Below are 23,510 nucleotides of genomic sequence, written 5' to 3'. Positions count from 1 at the left end.
CGAAAGGTCACGGATCCCAGGGGCAAAAGACGACACAGAAGGGAGAGGGAGCCAGGAAAGGAGGGCTTAATCAGGGCGGGCTTCTTGGAGGAGGTGTGACCCCAATCAAGTTTTGAAGGTCGGGGAGAGGGGTATTCCGGGCATCTATTTATTTTATTTTGTTAGTATGTTTGGTTTAGTTCTCTGTCTCCCCCTTTCAGACTGTGGGCCCACTGTTGGGTAGGGACTGTCTCTGTGTGTTGCCAATTTGTACTTCCCAAGCGCTTAGTACAGTGCTCTGCACATAGTAAGCGCTCAATAAATACGATTGATGATGATGATGATCATTATTACTATTGGAAATGGGCAGACAAGGCATTAGCCTTTTTAGTTTCGGTGGTCATTACTTTGGGCAGCCAGAAACAGAGAGAAGTGCAGTTTGGCGGCACGAGAATTGAGGAGTAATTTTGACCTCAGCTTAAATTAGTAGGGTCCTTTGACCCCTAATTATTTTTCTTAGGTTAATAATCCCCCCTTCCAAGGCTTCAATCTTTTAAGTGATCCTAAATTCTGTAGGCTGGTAAATTACCAGCAGGTTTTGTGTCGAGCCAACAAGCTGGCCTGTGGACTTGAGCCAATTTTAACACACCCTCCTCAGATTCCGGAGACCACTCCGGATTCAGTCATTCAATCGTATTTATTGAGCGCTTACTGTGTGCAGAGCACTGTACTGAGCGCTTGGGAAGTACAGGTTAGCAACATATAGGGACGGTCCCTACCCAGCAGCGGGCTTACAGTCTAGAAGGGGGAGACAGACAACAAAACATATTAACAAAATAAAAGAAATAAATGGATGTGTTTATCCTCTCACCTTGCCTTTATCTGCATTTGTCTATTTTTTTGCGTATCATTTTTTCATGTTTAGGTCGGAAGCAAATTTTTGAAGGTATTTATGCACTTTGTGTCAAACACGGTTCTAGGCTTTGGGGTAGGGACGAGTGAATTAGGTTGGACGCAGTCCCTGTCCTGCATGGGGCTCACAGCCTAAGTAATAATAAAAATGAATAAATGTGGTATTAGTTAAGCGCTTACTATGTGCCGGGCACTGTACTGAGCATTTGGGCGGGTACAAGCAAATCGGGCTGGACACAGTCCCTGTCCCACGTAGGCTTACAGTCTCAAACCCCATTTTTCAGATGAGGTAACTGAGGCCCAGAGAAGTGAAGTGGCATACCCAAGGTCACACAGCAGACAAGTGGCAGAGCCGGGATTAGAACCCATGACTTTCTTCTTCCCAGGCCCGTACTCTCTCCGTTACGCCGTGCTGCTTCTCTTCATCCCACCGTACTCATTCCACCTTGCTCTATCCCATCATCCCGGTTCTTTCCCACTAAATCCATTTCTTGGGTTTTTTTGGTTGGTTTTGTTTTTGTATTTACGGTATACGCTCCCAGTTTACTATGTGCCAAACACTGTACTAAGCGCTGGGGTAGATACCAGCTAATCGGGTTGGACGCCGTCCTTGTCCCACGTGGGATTCCCAGTCTTAATCCCCATTTTACAGGTGAGGGAACTGAGGCACGGAGAAATGAAGTGACTTAACCAAGATCCCCCAGCGGACAAGCGGTGGAGCCAGGATTAGAACCCAGTTCTTTGGTCCAGCCCCACGCTCGCCCTACTCTCCATTCATTCATTCGTATTTATTAAGCAGTGCAGAGTATGCAGAGCACTGTACTACTACTACTACTACTACTAATAATAATAATTGGCATTTGTTAAGTGCTTACTATGTGCAAAGCACTGTTCTAAGCGCTGGACTAAGCACTTGGAAGTGTTCAGTATAACAATAAACAGATCCATTCCCTGCCCACAGCGAGCTTACAGTCTAGAGCGGGAGGTGGACATTAATATCATGTAAATATAAACCTGATTTGTCTCATATTTATCCCAGCGCTTAGTGCAGTGCCTGGCACACAGTAAGGCCTTAGAAAATTCCAATTAATCAATCAATCAATCAATCGTATTTATTGAGCGCTTACTGTGTGCAGAGCACTGTACTAAGCGCTTGGGAAGTCCAAGTTGGCAACATCTAGAGACAGTCCCTACCCCACAGTCGAAAAGGGGGAGACGGAGAACAAACATACTAACAAAATAAAATAAATAGAATAGATATGTACTAGTAAAATAAATAAATAGAGTAATAAGTATGTAAATATATATAAAACAAAAGAGGATGGTGTAAACAATCGTTCTACCCCTATCACCCAGCCCCGGGGCTAGTAGGACCACCGGAGCAGCAGATTTCTCCCGCACAATCTAAGCCTCTCCCTCCAACCCAAGGAAGCGGAGGGTTAATGGACTCTAAGGCGAGAAGCGTGACTCAGTGGATCGAGCCCAGGCGCGGGAGTCAGAAGGTCATGGGTTCTAATCCCGGCCCCGCCACTCGTCCGCCGGGTGACGCTGGGCAAGTCGCTTCGCTTCTTTGGGCCTCGGTTACTTCACCTGTAAAATGGGGGTTGAGACTGGGGCAGGGTTGTGTCCGGACCCATTTGCTCGTATCCGCCCCAGTGCCCGGCACATAGTAAGCGCTTAACAAATACCCTAATTACGACTACTACTTTGCCAGTAATTAAGACAGCCGGCTGCGACGCCTTGAGGGTTTCTTTTCGCCCCGTGTAGCGGCTTCGTATTTTGTTTGCATTTGGTTTTTGTCCATGATGTGACCCATTTTGGGCACCGTTGCCTGATAAATCGAGCCCTCACTCAGCCACCTTCCCGACTGACGCCCCGTGGCCTAGTGGAAAAAGAGAGCACGAGCCTGCGAGGCAGAGGACCCGGGTTCTAATCCTGGCTCCTCCACTTGTCCGCTGTGCGGCCTTGGGCGCTTCACTTCGTTTTCCCGTGCCTCAGTGCCCTCATCTATAGAATGGGGATTAAAGCCGCGAGCCCCGGCAGGGGTTTGGACTTTGTCGAACCTAATTAGGTTGTACGTAGCCCTAGCACTTAGCGTGGTGCCTGGCACCTATTCATTTAGTCGTATTTATTACACCTGTATATATGTATATATGTTTGTACATATTTATTACTCTATTTATTTATTTATTTATACCTGATTAGGTTGTACGTAGCCCTAGCACTTAGCGTGGTGCCTGGCACCTATTCATTCAGTCGTATTTATTACACCTGTATATATGTATATATGTTTGTACATATTTATTACTCTATTTATTTATTGATTTATACCTGATTAGGTTGTACGTAGCCCTAGCACTTAGCGTGGTGCCTGGCACCTATTCATTCAGTCGTATTTATTACACCTGTATATATGTATATATGTTTGTACATATTTATTACTCTATTTATTTATTTATTTATACCTGATTAGGTTGTACGTAGCCCTAGCACTTAGCGTGGTGCCTGGCACCCATTCATTCAGTCGTATTTATCACACCTGTATATATGTATATATGTTTGTACATATTTATTACTCTATTTATTTATTTATACCTGATTAGGTTGTACGTAGCCCTAGCACTTAGCGTGGTGCCTGGCACCTATTCATTTAGTCGTATTTATTACACCTGTATATATGTATATATGTTTGTACATATTTATTACTCTATTTATTTATTTATTTTACTTGTACATATCTATTCTATTTATTTGATTTTGTTAGTATGTTTGGTTTTGTTCTCTGTCTCCCCCTTTTAGACTGTGAGCCCACTGTTGGGTAGGGACTGTCTCTATATGTTGCCAATTTGTACTTCCCAAGCGCTTAGTACAGTGCTCTGCACATAGTAAGCGCTCAATAAATGCGATTGATGATGATGATGATATTTATTACTCTATTTTACTTGTACATATCTATTCTTTTTATTTTATTTTGTTAGTATGTTTGGTTTTGTTCTCTGTCTCCCCCTTTTAGACTGTGAGCCCACTGTTGGGTAGGGACTGTCTCTATATGTTGCCAATTTGTACTTCCCAAGCGCTTAGTACAGTGCTCTGCACATAGTAAGCGCTCAATAAATACGATTGATGATGATGATGATGATGATATTTATTACTCTATTTTACTTGTACGTATCTATTCTTTTTATTTTATTTTGTTAGTATGTTTGGTTTTGTTCTCTGTCTCCCCCTTTTAGACTGTGAGCCCACTGTTGGGTAGGGACTGTCTCTATATGTTGCCAATTTGTACTTCCCAAGCGCTTAGTACAGTGCTCTGCACATAGTAAGCGCTCAATAAATACGATTGATGATGATGATGGTGATGATATTTATTACTCTATTTATTTTACTTGTACTTATTTATTCTTTTTATTTTATTTTGTTAGTATGTTTGGTTTTGTTCTCTGTCTCCCCCTTTTAGACTATGAGCCCACTGTTGGGTAGGGACTGTCTCTATATGTTGCCAGTTTGTACTTCCGAAGCGCTTAGTACAGTGCTCTGCACATAGTAAGCGCTCAATAAATACGATCGATGATGATGATGATGATGATATTTATTACTCTATTTTACTTGTACATATCTATTCTTTTTATTTTATTTTGTTAGTATGTTTGGTTTTGTTCTCTGTCTCCCCCTTTTAGACTGTGAGCCCACTGTTGGGTAGGGACTGTCTCTATATGTTGCCAATTTGTACTTCCCAAGCGCTTAGTACAGTGCTCTGCACATAGTAAGCTCTCAATAAATACGATTGATGATGATGATGATGATGATATTTATTACTCTATTTTACTTGTACATATCTATTCTTTTTATTTTATTTTGTTAGTATGTTTGGTTTTGTTCTCTGTCTCCCCCTTTTAGACTGTGAGCCCACTGTTGGGTAGGGACTGTCTCTATATGTTGCCAATTTGGACTTCCCAAGCGCTTAGTACAGTGCTCTGCACATAGGAAGCGCTCAATAAATACGATTGATGATGATGATGATGATTTATTGAGCGCTTTTTGTGTGCAGAGCGCCGGACTAAGCGCTTGGGAAGTACAAGTCGGCAACAGATAGAGACGGTCCCTACCTGACAACGGGCTCACAGTCGAGAAGGGAGAGACAGACAACAAAACCAAACACGTAGAGAAGTGTCAAAATCGTCAGAACAAATAGAATTATTATATGTTGCCAACTTGTACTTCCCAAGCGCTTAGTACAGTGCTTTGCACACAGCAAGCGCTCAATAAATACGATTGATTGATTGATTGATTGAATTAAAGCTATATGCACATCCTTAACAGAATAAATCGAACTTACCAAATAACCGTAGAACGAGACAAAGTAACATCAGCACGGTGACGGATTTTCCGTCAGCTTTCGGGAATATTCTCCACCTCCAAAGAAGCTCATCCTGTTGGTGTTTTTGGGAGAGGATGAAAGTTCAGGGCCCTGGCCTTTAGAGCGTGATCTTCTATTTGGGATTCTGTGGGCAGTAACTATCAGCAATCGTGACGATCAATGGCGTATCCGTGAATGCTAAGCATTGAGGTAAATAAATGATAATCAGGTGGGGCACGCTCCCTAACCCATCGTGGGCAGGAATGTGTCCGTTCGTTGTGGTATTGTCCTCTCCCAAGTGCTTAGTACAGTGCTGTGCGCACGGTAAGCGCTCAGCAAATACGACTGAATGAGCGAGTGAATGAGCGAGCCAGTCTAAGGGGGAGGGAGAATGGGTGTCTGATCTCCGTTTTGCAGATGAGGAAACTGAGGCCCAGAGAGGGCAGGTAAGTGACATGCCCAAGGTCACACAGCAGGCCTGCGATGCAGCCCGGACTCCCGAGCACGGCCTCCCGCTACCGATTTCACTAGTTGCGAGAGCTTAAGTCGCTTTCCAAGCGGGAGGCCCGAGATTAGAGAGCGACTCTTCAGAGCTGCGGCGGCAGACTCACCTGCTGCTCCTTAAAACGTTTCAGAGATCGGCAACGCTTACGGCGTCCTAAGCAATCCGGAAAAACGAAAGCAGTACGACCTGACGGGCAGCGAGGAGCCGGCCTGCAGCCACCCGAACAACGGGAGATTTAATTTCCACAGGGGCTGCGAAGCCGACATAACTCCGGAAGACTTGTTCAACATATTTTTCGGCGGCGGATTTCCCTCAGGTACCGTACCCCACCCCGTTCGAGCCCCGGCACGTTTGCCCGCGGGGACGCCCAACTCCGATTAAGGCAGTTCATTCGGCCGCTTACTGAGCGCCGAGCGCTTGGGAGAGGACAATACAGCAACCAACAGACGACCAGCCCCGCTGAGACCCTCTAAAGCAGGCGTCCGCGGAGGAGAACCAAATACAGAAAAGGTTTTTTCTTGCTGCCTGGAAGATATTCTAGTCTGTCCTCAGAGCGGAGTTTTCCGGGTGGGATCGGCGGGGTTGGCACTTTGGAGGGAGCATGGATCGGACACCAAATCGTGCCCATCGGGCACCCGGTGGGCGAGGGGACGGGGCGTCTGAGAACAGCCGTGGGACACGGAGAGCGGGAGTCGAGCACCTCCCAACCAGTGGTGTTCATTGGGGGCTTGCCGCGTGCACAGCACTGTACGAAGCGCTTGGGAAAGTACATGATCCCTGACGTCAAGCCGCTTCCAATCCAGCCGGGGAGACACGCACCAACCTTTTTGCCGAACCAAGGCCCTGGGAACGAACAATAAACATCTCTGAGGACGTCCCCCCAAACAGTCCACCCTCCCCTTGTTCTCCTGAGGGGCAGCGCCCTGCAAGAGCTTCCAGAAATTTCCGTTAACTGCCCCAGGCTTCGGGATGCTAAGCCTGGCCCCTCTCCCCCGAGCCAGAAAAAAGGAACCGGGTTAAGGCAAGAACCACAACCGAAACCGCTCGTGAGCTTTCCATGCGGTCTGCGTCTGCCAATCTACGTGACTCAGTCTTTTCCAGAAAGGGGCAATAATCATTGTGATAGTTGGTCAGGGCTTACTTTGTACCAAGCGCCGTGGAGGAAGCGACGGGTTAGATGTAGGATAATCAGGTTGGACGCAGTCCCTGTCCCTCATGGAGATCGCAGTCTAAGTAGAAGGGAGAATAATAATATATTATTATAATATATTATAGAATAATAATAATTGGGATATTTGTTAAGCACTTACTATGTGCCAGGCACTGTTCTAAGCTCTGGCTTAGAAGCTAATCAGGTTGGACACAGTCCCTGTCCCTCATGGAGATCGCAGTCTAAGTAGAAGGGAGAATAATAATATATTATTATAATATATTATAGAATAATAATAATTGGGATATTTGTTAAGCACTTACTATGTGCCAGGCACTGTTCTAAGCTCTGGCTTAGAAGCTAATCAGGTTGGACACAGTCCCTGTCCCTCATGGAGATCGCAGTCTAAGTAGAAGGGAGAATAATAATATATTATTATAATATATTATAGAATAATAATAATTGGGATATTTGTTAAGCACTTACTATGTGCCAGGCACTGTTCTAAGCTCTGGCTTAGAAGCTAATCAGGTTGGACACAGTCCCTGTCCCTCATGGAGATCGCAGTCTAAGTAGAAGGGAGAATAATAATATATTATTATAATATATTATAGAATAATAATAATTGGGATATTTGTTAAGCACTTACTATGTGCCAGGCACTGTTCTAAGCTCTGGCTTAGAAGCTAATCAGGTTGGACACAGTCCCTGTCCCTCATGGAGATCGCAGTCTAAGTAGAAGGGAGAATAATAATATATTATTATAATATATTATAGAATAATAATAATTGGGATATTTGTTAAGCACTTACTATGTGCCAGGCACTGTTCTAAGCTCTGGCTTAGAAGCTAATCAGGTTGGACACAGTCCCTGTCCCTCATGGAGATCGCAGTCTAAGTAGAAGGGAGAATAATAATATATTATTATAATATATTATAGAATAATAATAATTGGGATATTTGTTAAGCACTTACTATGTGCCAGGCACTGTTCTAAGCTCTGGCTTAGAAGCTAATCAGGTTGGACACAGTCCCTGTACCACAGAAATCTCACAGTCTTAATCCCATTTTGCAGATGCAGTAACCGAGGCTCAGAAAAGTGACTTGCCCAAGGTCACACAGCAGACAAGTGGCACAGCTGGGATTAGAACCCAGGTCCTTCTGATTCCCAGGCCTCTGCTGCTTCTGTTATGCAGTCAGATCAGACGAGATCCTCACCCCACTGAATGAGGCTAGCAGTCTAAAGGGGGATGAATAGCCGGTATTGAATCCCCATTTTACAGATGGGGGAACTGAGGCCCAGTGAAGTGACTTTCCCAAGGTCACACAGCAGACAAGCGGAGGAGCCGGTATCGGAAGCCCCGTCTCCTGGCTCTCAGGCCTGTGCTGTTTTCCCTAGGCCGCGCCGCTGACGGTTAAGCAGGGGAACGTGTTCAGAAGCCTAACTCTCTCAAAATGGGGTCACATTGTTTTAATATACGTTTGAAAAGCGGAATGACCCCTACCGAGAACCGAACGGTCGGAGCAGTGACTGCAGATATTCCGGATCGCAAGCCCGCGGCGTCTTTAACTGCCTCTTTGGAGACTTTCTGCTTCCAGACTGATCTTTCCGCTGTCCGGTTGGTTCTCCCGCAGGCAGCGTCCATTCCTTCTCCAACGGGCGAGCCGGCTACAGTCAGCAACAGCAGCAGCACCGACACAGCGGGCACGAAAGAGAAGAAGAAAGAGGCGACGTATGTAACCGCTCTCTCTCCACCCCGGCCTCCATTTCTGCCGTTTAGGGACTGTCTCTATATGTTGCCAATTTGTACTTCCCAAGCGCTTAGTACAGTGCTCTGCACATAGTAAGCGCTCAATAAATACGATTGATGATGATGATGATTCGATTGTATTTACTGAGCACTTACTGTGTGCAAGTAAGCGCTTGGAAGTTTACCCGGCTCCCCAGTTGAGTTGCACACATCAATCAATCAATCAATCGTATTTATTGAGCGCTTACAGTGTGCAGAGCGCTGTACTAAGCGCTTATCCTGTGTATACACACACAAACACACACCTTGAGTTCTGTTTTTGCCATTTTTACTTCCACTTGGCTCCCCAATTAACTCCTTAACAGCAGGGCCCTAGTTCTTTGTGTACGCACACACACTCGCCTTCTCTCTTCCTCTTTCTTCCTCTTCCCCATCTCTCCGTATATTTTTCTCATCGTCCTCCTCAGCGCCCAGTAGACCGCCCTGCCCCAGTAAGCAGGGCCAGTGTTTATTCGCAATCGGAAAGGACAATTCCTCCAACTGGAAATGGCCTTCAACGTGCAGCGTGAGGCCCTGGCCGTCGGAGCCACCCGGGTGTTGAAGTGCCGGAGATTTCCCGGAGCCCGTGCCATTTCCCTGACCCGCCGCGGGCTCCCCCCGGATAGGAACCGCACCCTCCAACTTCCCAAAGGAGCCCTTGGAACAGGGACACGCGGATGACCCGCGCGTCTCCCGGGAGGAAGTGCGACCCGGCTCCGTTTTGCCGTCCGTCCCCGCCGAGCCACGTCCGGGTCGTCCCGGTTTCCAAGGCTCTGAGAAACGGCCCCTAGAAATAAAAGGAGCCCCCGGGGGCCAGCGTTCGTTCGGTTTGATCATCATCATCAATCGCATTTATTGAGCGCTTACTATGTGCAGAGCACTGTACTAAGCGCTTGGGAAGTACAAATTGGCAACATATAGAGACAGTCCCTACCCGACAGTGGGCTCACAGTCTAAAAGGGGGAGACAGAGAACAAAACCAAACATACTAACAAAATAAAATAAATAGGATAGATATGTACAAGTAAAATAAATAAATAGATAGAGTAATAAATATGTACAAACATATATACATATATACAGGTGCTGTGGGGAAGGGAAGGAGGTAAGGTGGGGGATGATGATCCACCGGGAAGGAGGTAGATTCCATTTCGGGGGCCGCCCGTCTCACCCACACGTGCCGACGGCCCCTCCGAGGATTTATTCGGCAGTCTGGAGCGGGTCGGAATTTCATTCATTCATTCGATCGTATTTATTGAGCGCTTACTGTGTGCAGAGCACTGTACTAAGCGCTTGGGAAGTCCAAGTTGGCAACATATAGAGGCGGTCCCTACCCGACAGCGGTCTAATATCGCAGAATATCTCCCCAAAGCATCCTGGGCGTGTTCGCCTGGCCGCAGTTGGGCGAGGAAGCGGTGAAGGCGGCCCATCTCCCCACGTGAAACACAAATCCTCTGCGACGCCCACGGCCAGCACTTTGCTGGTAGTAGCGATAGTGTTTATTAAGCGCTTACTGTGTGCAGAGCACTGTGTACTAAGTGCTGGGAGCGAATACACAGCCCGTCCATAATGTCTCTTAGCGGGGCTCACAAGCTAAGAGTTGAAGTGGGAAGAAGGGAACAGAGATAGGCAGCCAACCAATCAATCAGTGCTATTTATTGAGCGCTTCCTATGTGCAGATGGGTAGATACGTTCCCTGCCCACAAGGAGCTTACAGTCTAGAGGGAGAGAAGGACATGAGACTAAATTAGATATTCGTTCATTCAGTTGTATTTATTGAGCGCTTACTGTGTGGAGAGCACTGTACTAAGCACTTGGAAAGTACAGTACAGCAGTAAAGAGAGACGATTCTTTCCGCAGTGGGCTTTCAGTCTAGAGACGTGGACTTCATGACTATGACGGCTTAAAGGGTAGAGATCTGAGGACATAAGCGACGCAGACGGGAGTGGGAGGAGAGGCAATGAGGACTTAGGGAAGACCTCTTCGGGGCTTTAGGGGAGCTTTGAAGGTGGGGAGAGTGGTTATGTTTTTGAGGGTCACCCCAGCCCCCGGGACCCTCGGTCGCCCAGAGGGACGGGCCACCTCCGGCTCTCCCTCCCGCTCCCGCGCTCGGATGGGACCGCCGCTAATCGGGAACGGGCCAAGGAGATGGGCGACAGGGCCGTACCCTCTCTTCTTCTTTCCCACAGGGAGGCTTCTCGGCGTTCATCCAGTTGCTGCCCATTATCGTGTTGATCCTCGTCTCTCTGTTGAGCCAGCTGATGGTCTCTAATCCTCCTTATTCTTTATATCCCCGATCGTGAGTACCTTTTCGGCTTGGTTTCTCTCTGTGGATATTCGCGAAGCCCGTACCGAACGTCAACCTCCGTCGTCCTCGGCGGGATAGAAACAAGCTCAGTTAGGCCGCGGACGGTCCTACGTGTCGGAGGGAGAACGGGGTTGGATGCGAACTTGAGGGAACTGAGGCACGGAGAGAGGAGGGAAGCGTTCGGCCGAGGTCACATTGCTTCCCGATTTCACCGCCGCAAAGCCCTTTTCGGTGCTCTTCATTTCCCTTCTCGAGCCGACTTTCCCAGCCTGGCTTCTCCCGGGCCTCAAATCAGCACAAACTGGTGGAACAGCGTGACTTGGCAGGAGTTCGCTGGATTTCCCCGAGCTTCGGCACGGGCTCAATAAATAAGCGCTCAATAAATACGATTGATGATGATGATTCCATTTCGGGGGCTGCCCGTCTCACCCCGTGCCGACGGCCCCTCCGAGGATTTATTCGGCAGGCTGGGGCGGGTTGGAATTTCATTCATTCATTCGATCGTATTTATTGAGCGCTTACTGTGTGCAGAGCACTGGACTAAGCGCTTGGGAAGTCCAAGTTGGCAACATAGAGAGACGGTCCCTACCCAACAGCGGGCTCGCCGTCTAATATCGCAGAATATCTCCCCAAAGCATCCTGGGCGTGTTCGCCTGGCCCCAGTTGGGCGAGAGACGTTTTCTCTCATCATCAATCGTGTTTATTGAGCGCTTACTGTGTGCAGAGCACTGTACTAAGCGCTTGGGAGGTACAATTTGGCAACATATAGAGACAGTCCCTACCCAATAGTGGGCTCACAGTCTAAAATCCACTTTGTGTGTGACTTTCTCTTCCCTTGTTCCTTTTTTCCCCTCCCGCTTGGATGAGCGAAGGGGCAGAGGGGAAGCGGCGAGGCCTAGTGGAAAGAGAACAAGCCTGGAAATCAGAGGACTTGGGTTCTAATCCTGGCTCTGCCACTTGGAATCAAGCAAACAGTCAGTGGTATTTATTGAGCACTTATCAGGGGCAGAGCACTGTTGTAGCGCTTGGGAGAGTACAATCGAACAGAATTCACAGAGGCTCCCTGCCCAAAATGAGCTTACAGTCCAGAGGGGGAGACAGACATTGATATGAATAATTCATGATGAATTATTATTATTATTTTATTTTACTTGTACATATCTATTCTATTTATTCTGTTTTGTTAGTATGTTTGGTTTTGTTCTCTGTCTCCCCCTTTTAGACTGTGAGCCCACTGTTGGGTAAGGACCGTCTCTGTATGTTGCCAACTTGGACTTCCCAAGCGCTTAGTACAGTGCTCTGCACACAGTAAGCGCTCAATAAATACGATTGATGATGATGATAGCATTTATGAAGTGCTTACTATATGCGAAGCACTGTTCTAAGTGCTGGGGAGGTTACAAGGTGATCAGGTTATCCCACGGGGGGCTCACGGTCTTCATCCCCATTTTCCAGATGCGGTAACCGAGGCACAGAGAAGTCAAGTGACTTGCCCGAAGTCACACATAATAATAATAATAATAGTAATAATAATGGCATTTGTTAAGCGCTTACTATGTGCAAAGCACTGTTCCAAGCGCTGGAGGGGGATACAAGGTGATCAGGTTGTCCCATGGGGGGCTCACAGTCTTAAACCCCATTTTACAGATGAGGCAACTGAGGCTCAGAGAAGTCAAGTGACTTGCCCAAGGCCACACATCTGACAGTTGGCGGAGGCGGGGTTTGAACCCATGACCTCTGACTCCAGTAATTTAAAGATTTGTACAGAAGCGCTGTGGGGTTAGGAATGGTGCAGCTATCACTACCAAAGCCTGCTCTGTGACCTTGGGCAAGTCGCTTAACATCTCTGTGCCTCAGTTCCCTCATCTAGACGTGGAAATTCAGTACCTTTTCTTCTTACTTCGACTGTAAGCCCCTCGTGTGACTTAATTATCTTGTGTTTGCTCCAGCGCCGAGAAGCAGCGTGGCTCAGTGGCAAGAGCCCGGGCTTGGGAGTCAGAGGTCATGGGTTCAAATCCCGGCTCCGCCGCTTGTCAGCTGGGTGACTTTGGGCAAGTCACTTCACTTCTCTGGGCCTCAGTTCCCCCACCTGTAAAATGGGGATTAAGACTGTGAGCCCCACGGGGGACAACCTGATCACCTTGTAACCTCCCCGGCACTTAGAACAGTGCTTTGCACAAAGTAAGCGCTTAATAAATGCCATTAAAATAGAAAAAGTGGTGGAGCCGGGATTAGAACCCAGGTGCTCCTTACTCCCAGGCTCATGCTCTATCTACTAGGCCATGCTGCTTCTCTATTATTAATCAATCGATCAATCGTATTTATTGAGTGCTTACTGTGTGCAGAGCACTGGACTAAGCGCTTGGGAAGTACACGTTGTACTTGTTACTTGTATTATTACTATTATTATTGTTATTATCAATCAATCAATCAGTCGTATTAATTGAGCCCTTACTGTGTGCAGAGCACACAGTATTAGTGTTATAATATTATTATAGTATTATTGTTAGTGGACGTGAAGTAAACTCCATGGATCGTTACGTGTACGGGTGACGCCTGGTCCTACACAACTCCTCGGCCCCATGAAAAAGTGAAATAATCAGCTCGGGTAATGATAAGATTATTAATAATAGTATAATACAAAAATAACGTTATTATTATATATAATATATATAATATTATAATTATAAATAATAAGATTTGTCTCAGGAAAGGGCCGAGAGACCTTTGTCTGTCTGTTCTAGTATGGTGTAGGCTTTTCATTCATTTTATAGACCGATTACCAGAGTGGGAGGCCCGATTTTACAAAGCAGTATGTTCGCCGTCACGTTTCAGGTAGATGTTAGTTGTGTAGGTAAGATCTCAATATAAAGGCAAAAGTCTCAATCACTGTGTTATAATAATAATAATATAATGTTGGTAGTAATAATAGAGGTTATGGGATTTGTTATGCGCTATCTACATCAAAACAAGTAAACAGGCATCGATAGCATCAATATAGAGTTAATAGATGTATACACATCATTAATATAAGGAAATAGAATTATAACTATGTACATATATACACAAGTATATAGAGAAGCAGCGTGGCTCAGTGGAAAGAGCAGGGGCTTTGGAGTCAGAGGTCATGAGTTCAAATCCCGGCTCTGCCAATTGTCAACTGTGTGACTTTGGGCAAGTCACTTCACTTCTCTGGGCCTCAGTTCCCTCATCTGTAAAATGGGGATTAAGACTGTGAGCCCCCCATGGGACAACCTGATCACCTTGTAAACTCCCCAGCGCTTAGAACAGTGCTTTGCACATAGTAAGCGCTTAATAAATGCCATTATTATTATTATTATTATTATTAAATAGAGTTATGGATGTATACACATCATTAATATAAAGAAATAGAATTATAACTATGTACATATATACACAAGTATATAGAGAAGCGGCATGGCTCTGTGGAAAGAGCAGGGGCTTTGGAGTCAGAGGTCATGAGTTCAAATTCCGGCTCTGCCAGTTGTCAACCGTGTGACTTTGGGCAAGTCACTTCACTTCTCTGTGCCTCAGTTCCCTCATCTGTAAAATGGGGATGAAGACGGTGAGCCCCCTGTGGGACAACCTGATCACCTTGTAACCTCCCCGGCGCTTAGAACAGTGCTTTGCACATAGTAAGCGCTTAATAAATGCCATCGTTATTATTATTATTATTACATATATACACAAGTATATAGAGAAGCGGCATGGCTCAGTGGAAAGGGCAGGGGCTTTGGAGTCAGAGGTCATGAGTTCAAATCCCGGCTCTGCCAGTTGTCAACCGTGTGACTTTGGGCAAGTCACTTCACTTTTCTGTGCCTCAGTTCCCTCATCTGTAAAATGGGGATGAAGACTGTGAGCCCCCCGTGGGACAACCCGATCACCTTGTAACCTCCCCGGCGCTTAGAACAGTGCTTTGCACATAGTAAGCGCTTACTAAATGCCATCGTTGTTATTATTATTATTACATATATACACAAGTATATAGAGAAGCGGCATGGCTCAGTGGAAAGAGCAGGGGCTTTGGAGTCAGAAGTTATGAGTTCAAGTCCCGGCTCTGCCAATTGTCAACCGTGTGACTTTGGACAAGTCACTTCACTTCTCTGTGCCTCAGTTCCCTCATCTGTAAAATGGGGATGAAGACTGTGAGCCCCCCGTGGGACAACCCGATCACCTTGTAACCTCCCCAGCGCTTAGAACAGTGCTTTGCACATAGTAAGCGCTTAATAAATGCCATCGTTATTATTATTATTATTACATATATACACAAGTATATAGAGAAGCAGCGTGGCTCAGTGGAAGGAGCAGGGGCTTTGGAGTCAGAAGTCATGAGTTCAAGTCCTGGCTCTGCCAATTGTCAACTGTGTGACTTTGGGCAAGTCACTTAACTTCTCTGTGCCTCAGTTCCCTCATCTGTAAAATGGGGATGAAGACTCTGAGCCCCCTGTGGGACAACCAGATCCCAGCGCTTAGAACAGTGCTTGGCACATAGTAAGCGCTTAATAAATGCCATCGTTATTATTATTACTACGTATCAAGCACTGGGGTAGATTCAGGATAGGATAGAAACGGCCCTGGCACCCCGCAGGAGCTCTCACCGTCCAAATAGGAGGGAGAGCAGGGATTAGATCCCGATTTTCCAGGAGAGTGGGAAGGGAAGTGACTTGCCCACGGTCACACAGAAGGCAGGCCCCCCGTGCTCTTTCCACTGGGCCAGGCTGCTGCTCAGCCCACCCGACGGGTGTCCCGCCGAAGAGACCCCTCGTCAAAGCAGCCGGTGGCTTGAGTTGTAACGGGCCCGGAGGTGTGTTGTTTGCGGTCGCGTGCCAACTTGACGTCACGCGTCCACACAGTTCCCCGCTCCCCCTCGCCCTAATGGGCTACCACAGGACACCCCCCGGTCCCCCGTCATCCTAGAGGCCTTCACTCCGGAGCCCTTCTCCTCCCCGTCCCGAAAGCCGCCTCGGGACGTTCCCGGCCGCCTCCACCTTGGAGCAGAAGCATTCGTTTCCTGTGCCGACGTAATATTATCACCACTAACCTTATTCGTGGGGAAAACAGAATCCGTCTGTCCAGTCCCGTTGTATCCGTTTCACACCAGATGGGCCGGTTAAAAAATCAATTTAATCTAAACTGTGTCCTTTTTCAAATGCATCTTAAAGGCTTCTTGATTCGTCTCAAAGAAGACATAACTCAGCACGCCCAGTGAAACGGTGATTTTTGTACTTTTCCATCCGTAAGTGGCTGAGGTGAGTTCTCGGTTAGAGAAGGGTCATTTGGTTTTTGGAAAGGTGATACACACGTTGTGGAATCTGAAACCGTAGAGTCCGTTTGACGGCGATTTTTAACAGACTTTGATGGAGTGACCCACCTCACTTAAATTCCGCTGAGGAGGTCGAACGTATCTCTCTTTTTTTTCCCCCCCACACAGCGGTTCGGGACAAACCATTAAAATGCGGACGGCCAACTTGGGCGTCGTGTATTACGTCAGCAAAGACTTTAAAAGCGAATACAAAGGAGCATCGCTACAGAAAGTTGAAAAGAGTGTGGAAGAGGATTATCTGACTAACATTCGGAATAACTGTTGGAAAGAAAGACAGCAGAGTAAGTTAACCAAATGAAAAAAAACAAGCAATCAAACAGTCATCTTTAGTGAGCGCTTACTATGTGCAGCGCACTGTTCTGTGCTCCCTTCCCATAATGATATGCCTTAATGGCTGGGTTTTGGAGTCAGAGGTCATGGGTTCAAATCCCGGCTCCGCCAATTGTCAGCTGGGTGACTTTGGGCAAGTCGCTTCACTTCTCTGGGCCTCAGTTCCCTCATCTGTAAAATGGGGATGAAGACTGGGAGCCCCCCGTGGGACAACCTGATCACCTTGTAACCTCCCCAGTGCTTAGAACAGTGCTTTGCACATAGTAAGCGCTTAATAAATGCCATTATTATCATTATTATTAATGGGATTTCCGCAAAAGTGTCTGTAGGGTCTCTGTGGCCCAACGTCAGCTCAGAAGCAGCGTGGCTTAGTGGAAAGAGTCAGAGGTCATGGGTTCTAATCCCGGCTGCTCCACTTATCAGCTGTGTGACTTTGGGCAAGTCACTTCACTTCTCTGTGCCTCAGTTATCTCGTCTGGAAAATGGGGATTAAGACCTTGAGCCCCAGGTGGGACAACCTGATTACCTTGTTTGTACTCCAGCGCTTAGAACAGTGCTTGGCACATAGTAAGCGCTTAACAAATACCATCATTATTATCATTATTATTATTAGAAGGCCCGGTTTCAGCCTTCTGAAGAGGGTCCCTCCTCATTTTACCTGGGTTTTTTGGGTTTTTTTTAAAATGGTATTTGTTAATCGCTTACTAGATGCCAGGCACCGTACTAAGCACTGGGGAAGATAGAAGCTCAACAGGTTGGACACAGTCCCTGTCCCTCATGGGGCTCACAGTCTTCATCCCCATTTTACAGCTGAAATAACCGAGGCCCAGGGAAGTGACTCGTCCAAGGTCACCCAGCAGACAAGCGGCGGAGTCAGGATTAGAACCCAGGTCCCTCCTACTCCCAGGCCCATGTTCTAGCCCTTTGGTCACGCTGCTTCTTCCGGTCACTTGAGAAAGGGTGACCTCAGCGGGCCCGCGGGAAGACATCCTAGATCGGTTTCCTGGAGTTTCAGTCTTTGCCCCGGTGCCTCAGGTCAGCGAAACCAGGCGGAAGGGAGAAGTTTTCCCCCCTCACAAAGTGTCTCCTCATCCGTAAAATGGGATTCGATGCCTGTTCTTTGTCCTACTCGGACTGTGAGCCCCATGTGGGACCGCGTCCGACCTGATTAACGTGTATCTACCCCAGCACGTAGAACAGCGCCGTGGCACGTACCGTAATTATTAATGGGGCCTGGAGCAGGCTGTGAGGGAAATGGCGACCCCTCATCGTCATCATCAATCGTATTTATTGAGCGCTTACTGTGTGCAGAGCACTGTACTAAGCGCTTGGGAGGTACAAGTTGGCAACATATGACCCCTCGCCCACCTCCTCCCTCTGGCCCAGAACATCGTCCCCCTTCATAGCCGACAGACCACCACTCTCCCCACCTTCAAAGCCTTATTAAAATCCCAGCTCCTCCGAGAGGCCTTCGCCAACTGAGCCCTCATTTCCCCTCTTCCCTGTCCCTTCCGTGTCACCCTTGAACTTGAATTCGCACCCATCATTCACCCCCCCACTCAGCCCCACAGCACTTACGTCCATCTTCGTAATTTATTTTTAATGTCTGATTCCCCTTCTAGGCCGTAGGCTCCCTGTAGGTGGGAAAACGGGTCTGTCAACTCGGTTGTATTTTACTCTCCCAAGCGCTTAGTACAATACTGTGTACACAGTAAGCGCTCAGTAAGTACAGGTGATTGATTGACCGACTGCCAATTAGTCCCCCTCCCAGCCCTTACAGACGGCGTGTCCGGTCGGGGTCTCTGTCGGGTTGGGGACGGGGCTCGAGAAACGGATGACGCTCACTAAAGTCCCGCTTCGCCCCCTCACCCCGCGTTATCCTCGTGTCTTCAAGAAACAGACATGCAGTACGCGGCCAAAGTCTATCGCGACGATCGGCTGCGACAGAAAGCGGATTCCCTGAGCATGGAAAACTGCAAAGAACTAGAACGGCTCACGAGCATCTTCAGGGGAGGATGAGAGGAGAAACGCCGATTCCCGCCGTGCGACCCCTTTCAGTACGCTCTCTCTCTCCCTTTTTCTTTCTCTTTCTTTCCCTCTCTGTCTCTCTCCGTGTAAATAAAGAAATGTAGTTCCTCGTGAGAGGTGGAAAGAGAGCAGATAGTAAGATGAAAGCTGACTAGCTGAGGTCTAAAATCCATGCCGAAGCGCACCCCTTTCGTTCAACAGCCCCCCTCACCTAGTGCAGAGTCGAAAGCCGAAAAGTCCCGATTTCCTCTTCACCTAAGTTTCTCCTAGTTTCGGTCCAGCAACTTAGCCGCGACTTAGTTTGAGTTGGAAAGTTTACAGCAGAAACACTATAGCAGTCTGCGGACTTAGGAATTCTTCCGTTGTGTAAATATTTATGGGGGGGAGAAAAAGCATTTTGTGTACATACAAGTGACAGACTTTATATTTAAAAATCTCCGAAGTTTCACTCTAAAGACATAGAATGAATATCATAGGACTTTACTCCTCGGATGTCAAGCGGGTGGAGTTTAAATCATGACAGGTGTTTTGTTTTTTTCCAACGGTTTAATTTTGTGTGAAGTCTTCGAACTTTTCCCGTATAGAGGACCTTGACCATTTGAACGTATGGCGGTGAACATTCCTCAGTACATGTTGGAAGAACGTGGAACTGGTGTACAGTATCAGTTTGCCATTTAGTTTTATGAACTGCTAAGCAATACGATTTGGAAAATTAGGGATCTCGAGAGACGGGATCGGAAAACTGTTGGGCAGACAGGAGATACTCTTGAAAGTACTTGCAGTATATAACCACGACGGATGTTTAGAATATTGAAAATTTACTTCTCAAAAACTGAAAAGTAGCTCCTCAAATAGCCCGAGCGTAAGCGGGTTTCAAGCTATTTAAAATTAGGAAAAGGGGAACCCAGATTTGTTGGGTTTTTTTTAATTTTGCTTGTTTTTTTTCCTCTCGTCTTTAAACTCTGTAGGCTTCCGTTTTAGTGCTCACGCTTACGTAAAAGGCAATGAATATTTGTTTTGCCAGTGGGTGGTAAGAGATGTTACTGCTGAAATTTAAGCTATGCGCCTTCAAACACGGTTGCCAGACACTGTGCTTGCAGGTGGATTGCGGAGGTCTGCGGTCAGAAGGTAATTTAGAGCAAGATTGAATCGAAGATTTAAATAAAGTCCATCCTGCAAACCCCTGAGCTGAATCCCTTCACCCCTCAATAGCATGAGCCTGCCGGTGTCAAAGGACCAGAGGAAGAATGTGGAGAGAAATTTGTCTTCTAGAGTGTAGGCTCCCTCTAGACTGTAAGCTTGTCATGGGCAGGGAATGTATTGTGCTCTCCCAAGCGCTTAGTGTACAGTGCTTTGCCCACAGTAAGCGCTCAATTGATAAAGATTGAATTGAATTCAGAGGGCCAAGTCAGCAGACACTTACAGACACTTTGGGGAAATCCCATTAAGTAGTTTCACTATGGGCAGGGAGAGCACGTCTCCCTATTCTTGGTCCTCTCCCATATGACTCCAGAAATAATCCCGTTATAATCAAATTCCCACAGGAGAAAAAGTTTCCAAGTGGTTAGGCAGCCAAGTGGTCGGGTTCCTAAATAGGGAGATTTTTGATTCCACGCAGCCAGTTTAAAGGATGCCACGTTTTCCTCGTCTTTTGGCTTTTGCATCACGGTAACTGTTAGACGCTTACTATGTGCCCAGGCGGGCACTGTACTGACTGCTGGAGTAGGTACGGGCCAGTCAGGTCAGACACAGTCCATGTCCCACGTGGGGCTCCCGATCTTAATCCCCATGATGAGGTCATGGAGGCCCAAAGAAGTAAAGTGACTTGCCCAGGGTCACACAGCAGAGGGAAGTTATTCAAATCGTGCTTCCCAAATACCGAAAAACAAAGGTATATATCGAAGCGATTCGGCGGAGTAGCCGCAGCCTTTACCAAATACTCTCTGTCGTTTGTGCACTGTACTAGGTAATCGAGAAGTAGAGGATAATATAATGATCCATTCTCTCCTCTCAAAGAGCTTAGGATCTAACTTGGGATCAAACACAAAACTTTTGTACTTCCCAAGCGCTCTGCACACAGTAAGCACTCAATACATACAATTGAATGAATGAATAACGGACTTTCCAGGCCTTCCACTTTACATTTAGGAAAGAAATTCCAAGTTCCCTGTTTTTTATGTGGTCACTGTAGAAATGGTGTGTTTACGGGCTCTGAGCTTCCGTGTCTCGCGATCGATCGTATTTATCGAGCGCTTACTGTACTAAGCGCAGTACAGCAGATTAGATAGACACAATGCCTGCCCTTAAGGAGCTCACAGCCTGGAGGGCCTGAGAAATTGGAAAGGGTGATATTTCTAAGGACCAAACCCCCGCTTTCCAGGCAGCTTGTTCTCCCCCTTAAACACTGAGATGGTAAACTGTTCACTACACGGGAATAAATGATTCTCCTTGGAAGCATTCCCATTTGAAATGGGTTGGTGAGGTCTACGGGATCTGGCAAAATGCTGGGGAAAACGTTTGGAGAAAGAGGGTCAGGTAATTTATCTAAGCTGTTAGGAAACACTGCTCCAAAGCTTCAAGGACAGTAGCTTGGTTCAAGATCAATGATCGAGTTAGAGGCATCTTGACCAGGTACAAGCGGGAGATTTTTTGAATCTCCCATTTGAAACGGAAGTTTGATGTTTCCCGATCTTTTGTGTTTGTGTGTGTGAGCACATCAGTGTCCAGGATGTGTTTGAACAATACCTGCTGTGTAACTATTAATGGTTTTCCCTCTGGAACTTATTTTAATCTTCTAGGTTTCCGCAAAACTTCTCAGAGGTCGCGATTGCGCAGAGAGAACTTATTTAACTTATTTAATGTATGTTACCAACTTGTACTTCCCAAGCGCTTAGGACAGTGCTCTGCACACAGTAAGCGCTCAATAAATACGATTGATGATGATGATGATTTAACTGGGAACTCGGGAACAATGCTGAGGAAAACCGTCTCAAACGACCCCATTTAGTCTTTTCAAGAGCTGCTACGCTGTAAAATGTTTTGCTTGACTTAGGGAATCTATTGATGGGGACAGGCTCTCCCTGTACTTCCCTAAAAATTGATTTTTATTTTTTTTTAGTTGCGCTGTGCTGGCACTGTACTAAGCACAAGATAATCAGGTGGGTCATGGCCCTGTCCCCCGTGGGGCTTAGAACTCTAATCCCTGTTTTTAGATGATTACTGAGGCCCAGAGAAGTGAAGTGACTTACCCCAGGTCACACAGCAGACAAGTGGCAGAGCTGGGATTAGAACCCAGGTCCTCCGACCTGTGCTCTCTCCACTAGGCCACCCTGCTTCTCCCCAGTCTCCCCTACTTCGCCGGGATAGCCAAGTCGGTTGGAAATAGGGACCCCCACCGTGACGAGGTTGAGGGTTTTATTTTCAGCAGGCAGACCGTGGACAAGCCTGTAGGAACTTGGTTTTCAAACCTCAGACATAAATCGGGACCTGACTGTATTCCTCCTCCTTTCAATTCTCTTTTGGAAACACGTTGCTGAATCTTTTTCTTTTACGGGCAAAAAGTAAGCTTGCTTCAGTTGCCGTCATGCAGATGCCACCCTGAAACGGCTATTGATGGAGCAGAAATGTGAGATTCACGGGCACTGATTCGTTGGACCGCAGACCGTTTTGCTTAGACTCCTTCTTAATTGGACCATATTTTAATCGTAATTATAATAACGATGGTATTTATTAAGCGCTTACCATGTGTCAAGCACTGTTCTAAGCTCTGGGGTAGATAAAAGCTAATCAGGTTGGACACAGTCCCTGTCCCACAAGGGACTCACAGTCTTAAATCCCCATTTGACAGACGAGGGAACTGAGGCCCAGAGAATCAATCAATCAATCGTATTTATTCATTCATTCATTCATTCATTCAATCGTATTTATTGAGTGCTTACTGTGTGCAGAGCACTGTACTAAGCGCTTGGGACCTACAAGTTGGCAGCATATAGAGACGGTCCCTACCCAACAGCGGGCTCACAGGCTAGAAGCGGGAGACAGAGAACAAAACAAAACATATTAACAAATTAAAATAAATAGAATAAATAAGTACAAGTAAAATAAATAAATAGAGTAATAAATACGTACAAACATATATACATTTATACAGGTGCTGTGGGGAGGGGAAGGAGGTAAGGCGGGGGGGATGGGGAGGGGGCGAGGAAGGAGGGGGCTCATTCATTCATTCAGTCGTATTTATTGAGCGCTTACTGTGTGCAGAGCACTGTACTAAGCGCTTGGGAAGTACAAGTTGGCAACATATAGAGACAGTCCCTACCCAACGGTGGGCTCACAGTCTAAAAAGTGAAGAAGTGAAGCGACCTGCCCAAAGTCACCCAGCAGACAAGTGGCGGAGCCGGAATTAGAACCCAGGTCTTTCTGACGCCCAGGGCCGTGCTCCATCCACTAGGCCGGGCTGCTGTTTTTGGAGGTTGATTGCAATGCTGCTGCTCTAGAACTAGTCCCGCTGGATTTTTCCATTGCTTCCTTTTTTCCTTTTGAACCAATTCCAACGCCGTCCCGTCAAAAGTAGCGGAGCAACTGTGGGGCGATGGGGGGTCTTGTCTGAGTTCTGAGCGAGGTGAATTTTCTACTCTCTGGAAAGAGCAAGGAAAGCCCAGAACGGTGCCGGTGACCCGTAACTTTTCTCCCCGTGGGAGGCCCGGGCCCAAGGATCAGATCCTCAGGCCGTAGACCGCACTGGGAAATGACGTATAACCCTGTCTTCTTTCCCCAATTGTAGCGAAACCATTAGTCAACCGTCGGC

The 23,510-nt window shown here is 46.9% G+C and overlaps 1 protein-coding gene across 2 annotated transcripts in view; it reads left to right on the top strand.

The window, feature by feature from the left end:
- Nucleotides 1–23,510, top strand: part of DNAJB14 (DnaJ heat shock protein family (Hsp40) member B14) — a 67,608-nt gene that overhangs the window by 42,398 nt on the left and 1,700 nt on the right. Inside the window, exons 4-8 of one of the 2 annotated variants that reach the window (XM_038769348.1) lie at nt 5,884–6,069; nt 8,539–8,636; nt 10,883–10,992; nt 16,454–16,626; nt 18,570–18,732. In XM_038769348.1, the coding sequence (XP_038625276.1) occupies nt 5,884–6,069; nt 8,539–8,636; nt 10,883–10,992; nt 16,454–16,626; nt 18,570–18,694 (692 nt within the window). In that variant the 3' untranslated portion in view covers nt 18,695–18,732. Of the gene's footprint in view, nt 1–5,883; nt 6,070–8,538; nt 8,637–10,882; nt 10,993–16,453; nt 16,627–18,569; nt 20,451–23,510 lie in introns of those variants that run through there. The other variant, XM_038769349.1, reaches the window with a different exon arrangement.

The sequence above is a fragment of the Tachyglossus aculeatus genome, chromosome X5 (assembly GCF_015852505.1).
Source record: "Tachyglossus aculeatus isolate mTacAcu1 chromosome X5, mTacAcu1.pri, whole genome shotgun sequence".
Taxonomy (NCBI): Eukaryota; Metazoa; Chordata; class Mammalia; order Monotremata; family Tachyglossidae; genus Tachyglossus; species Tachyglossus aculeatus.
The sequence above is the reverse complement of the archived record's forward strand: the minus strand, read 5'-3'. Positions and strand labels throughout refer to the sequence as shown.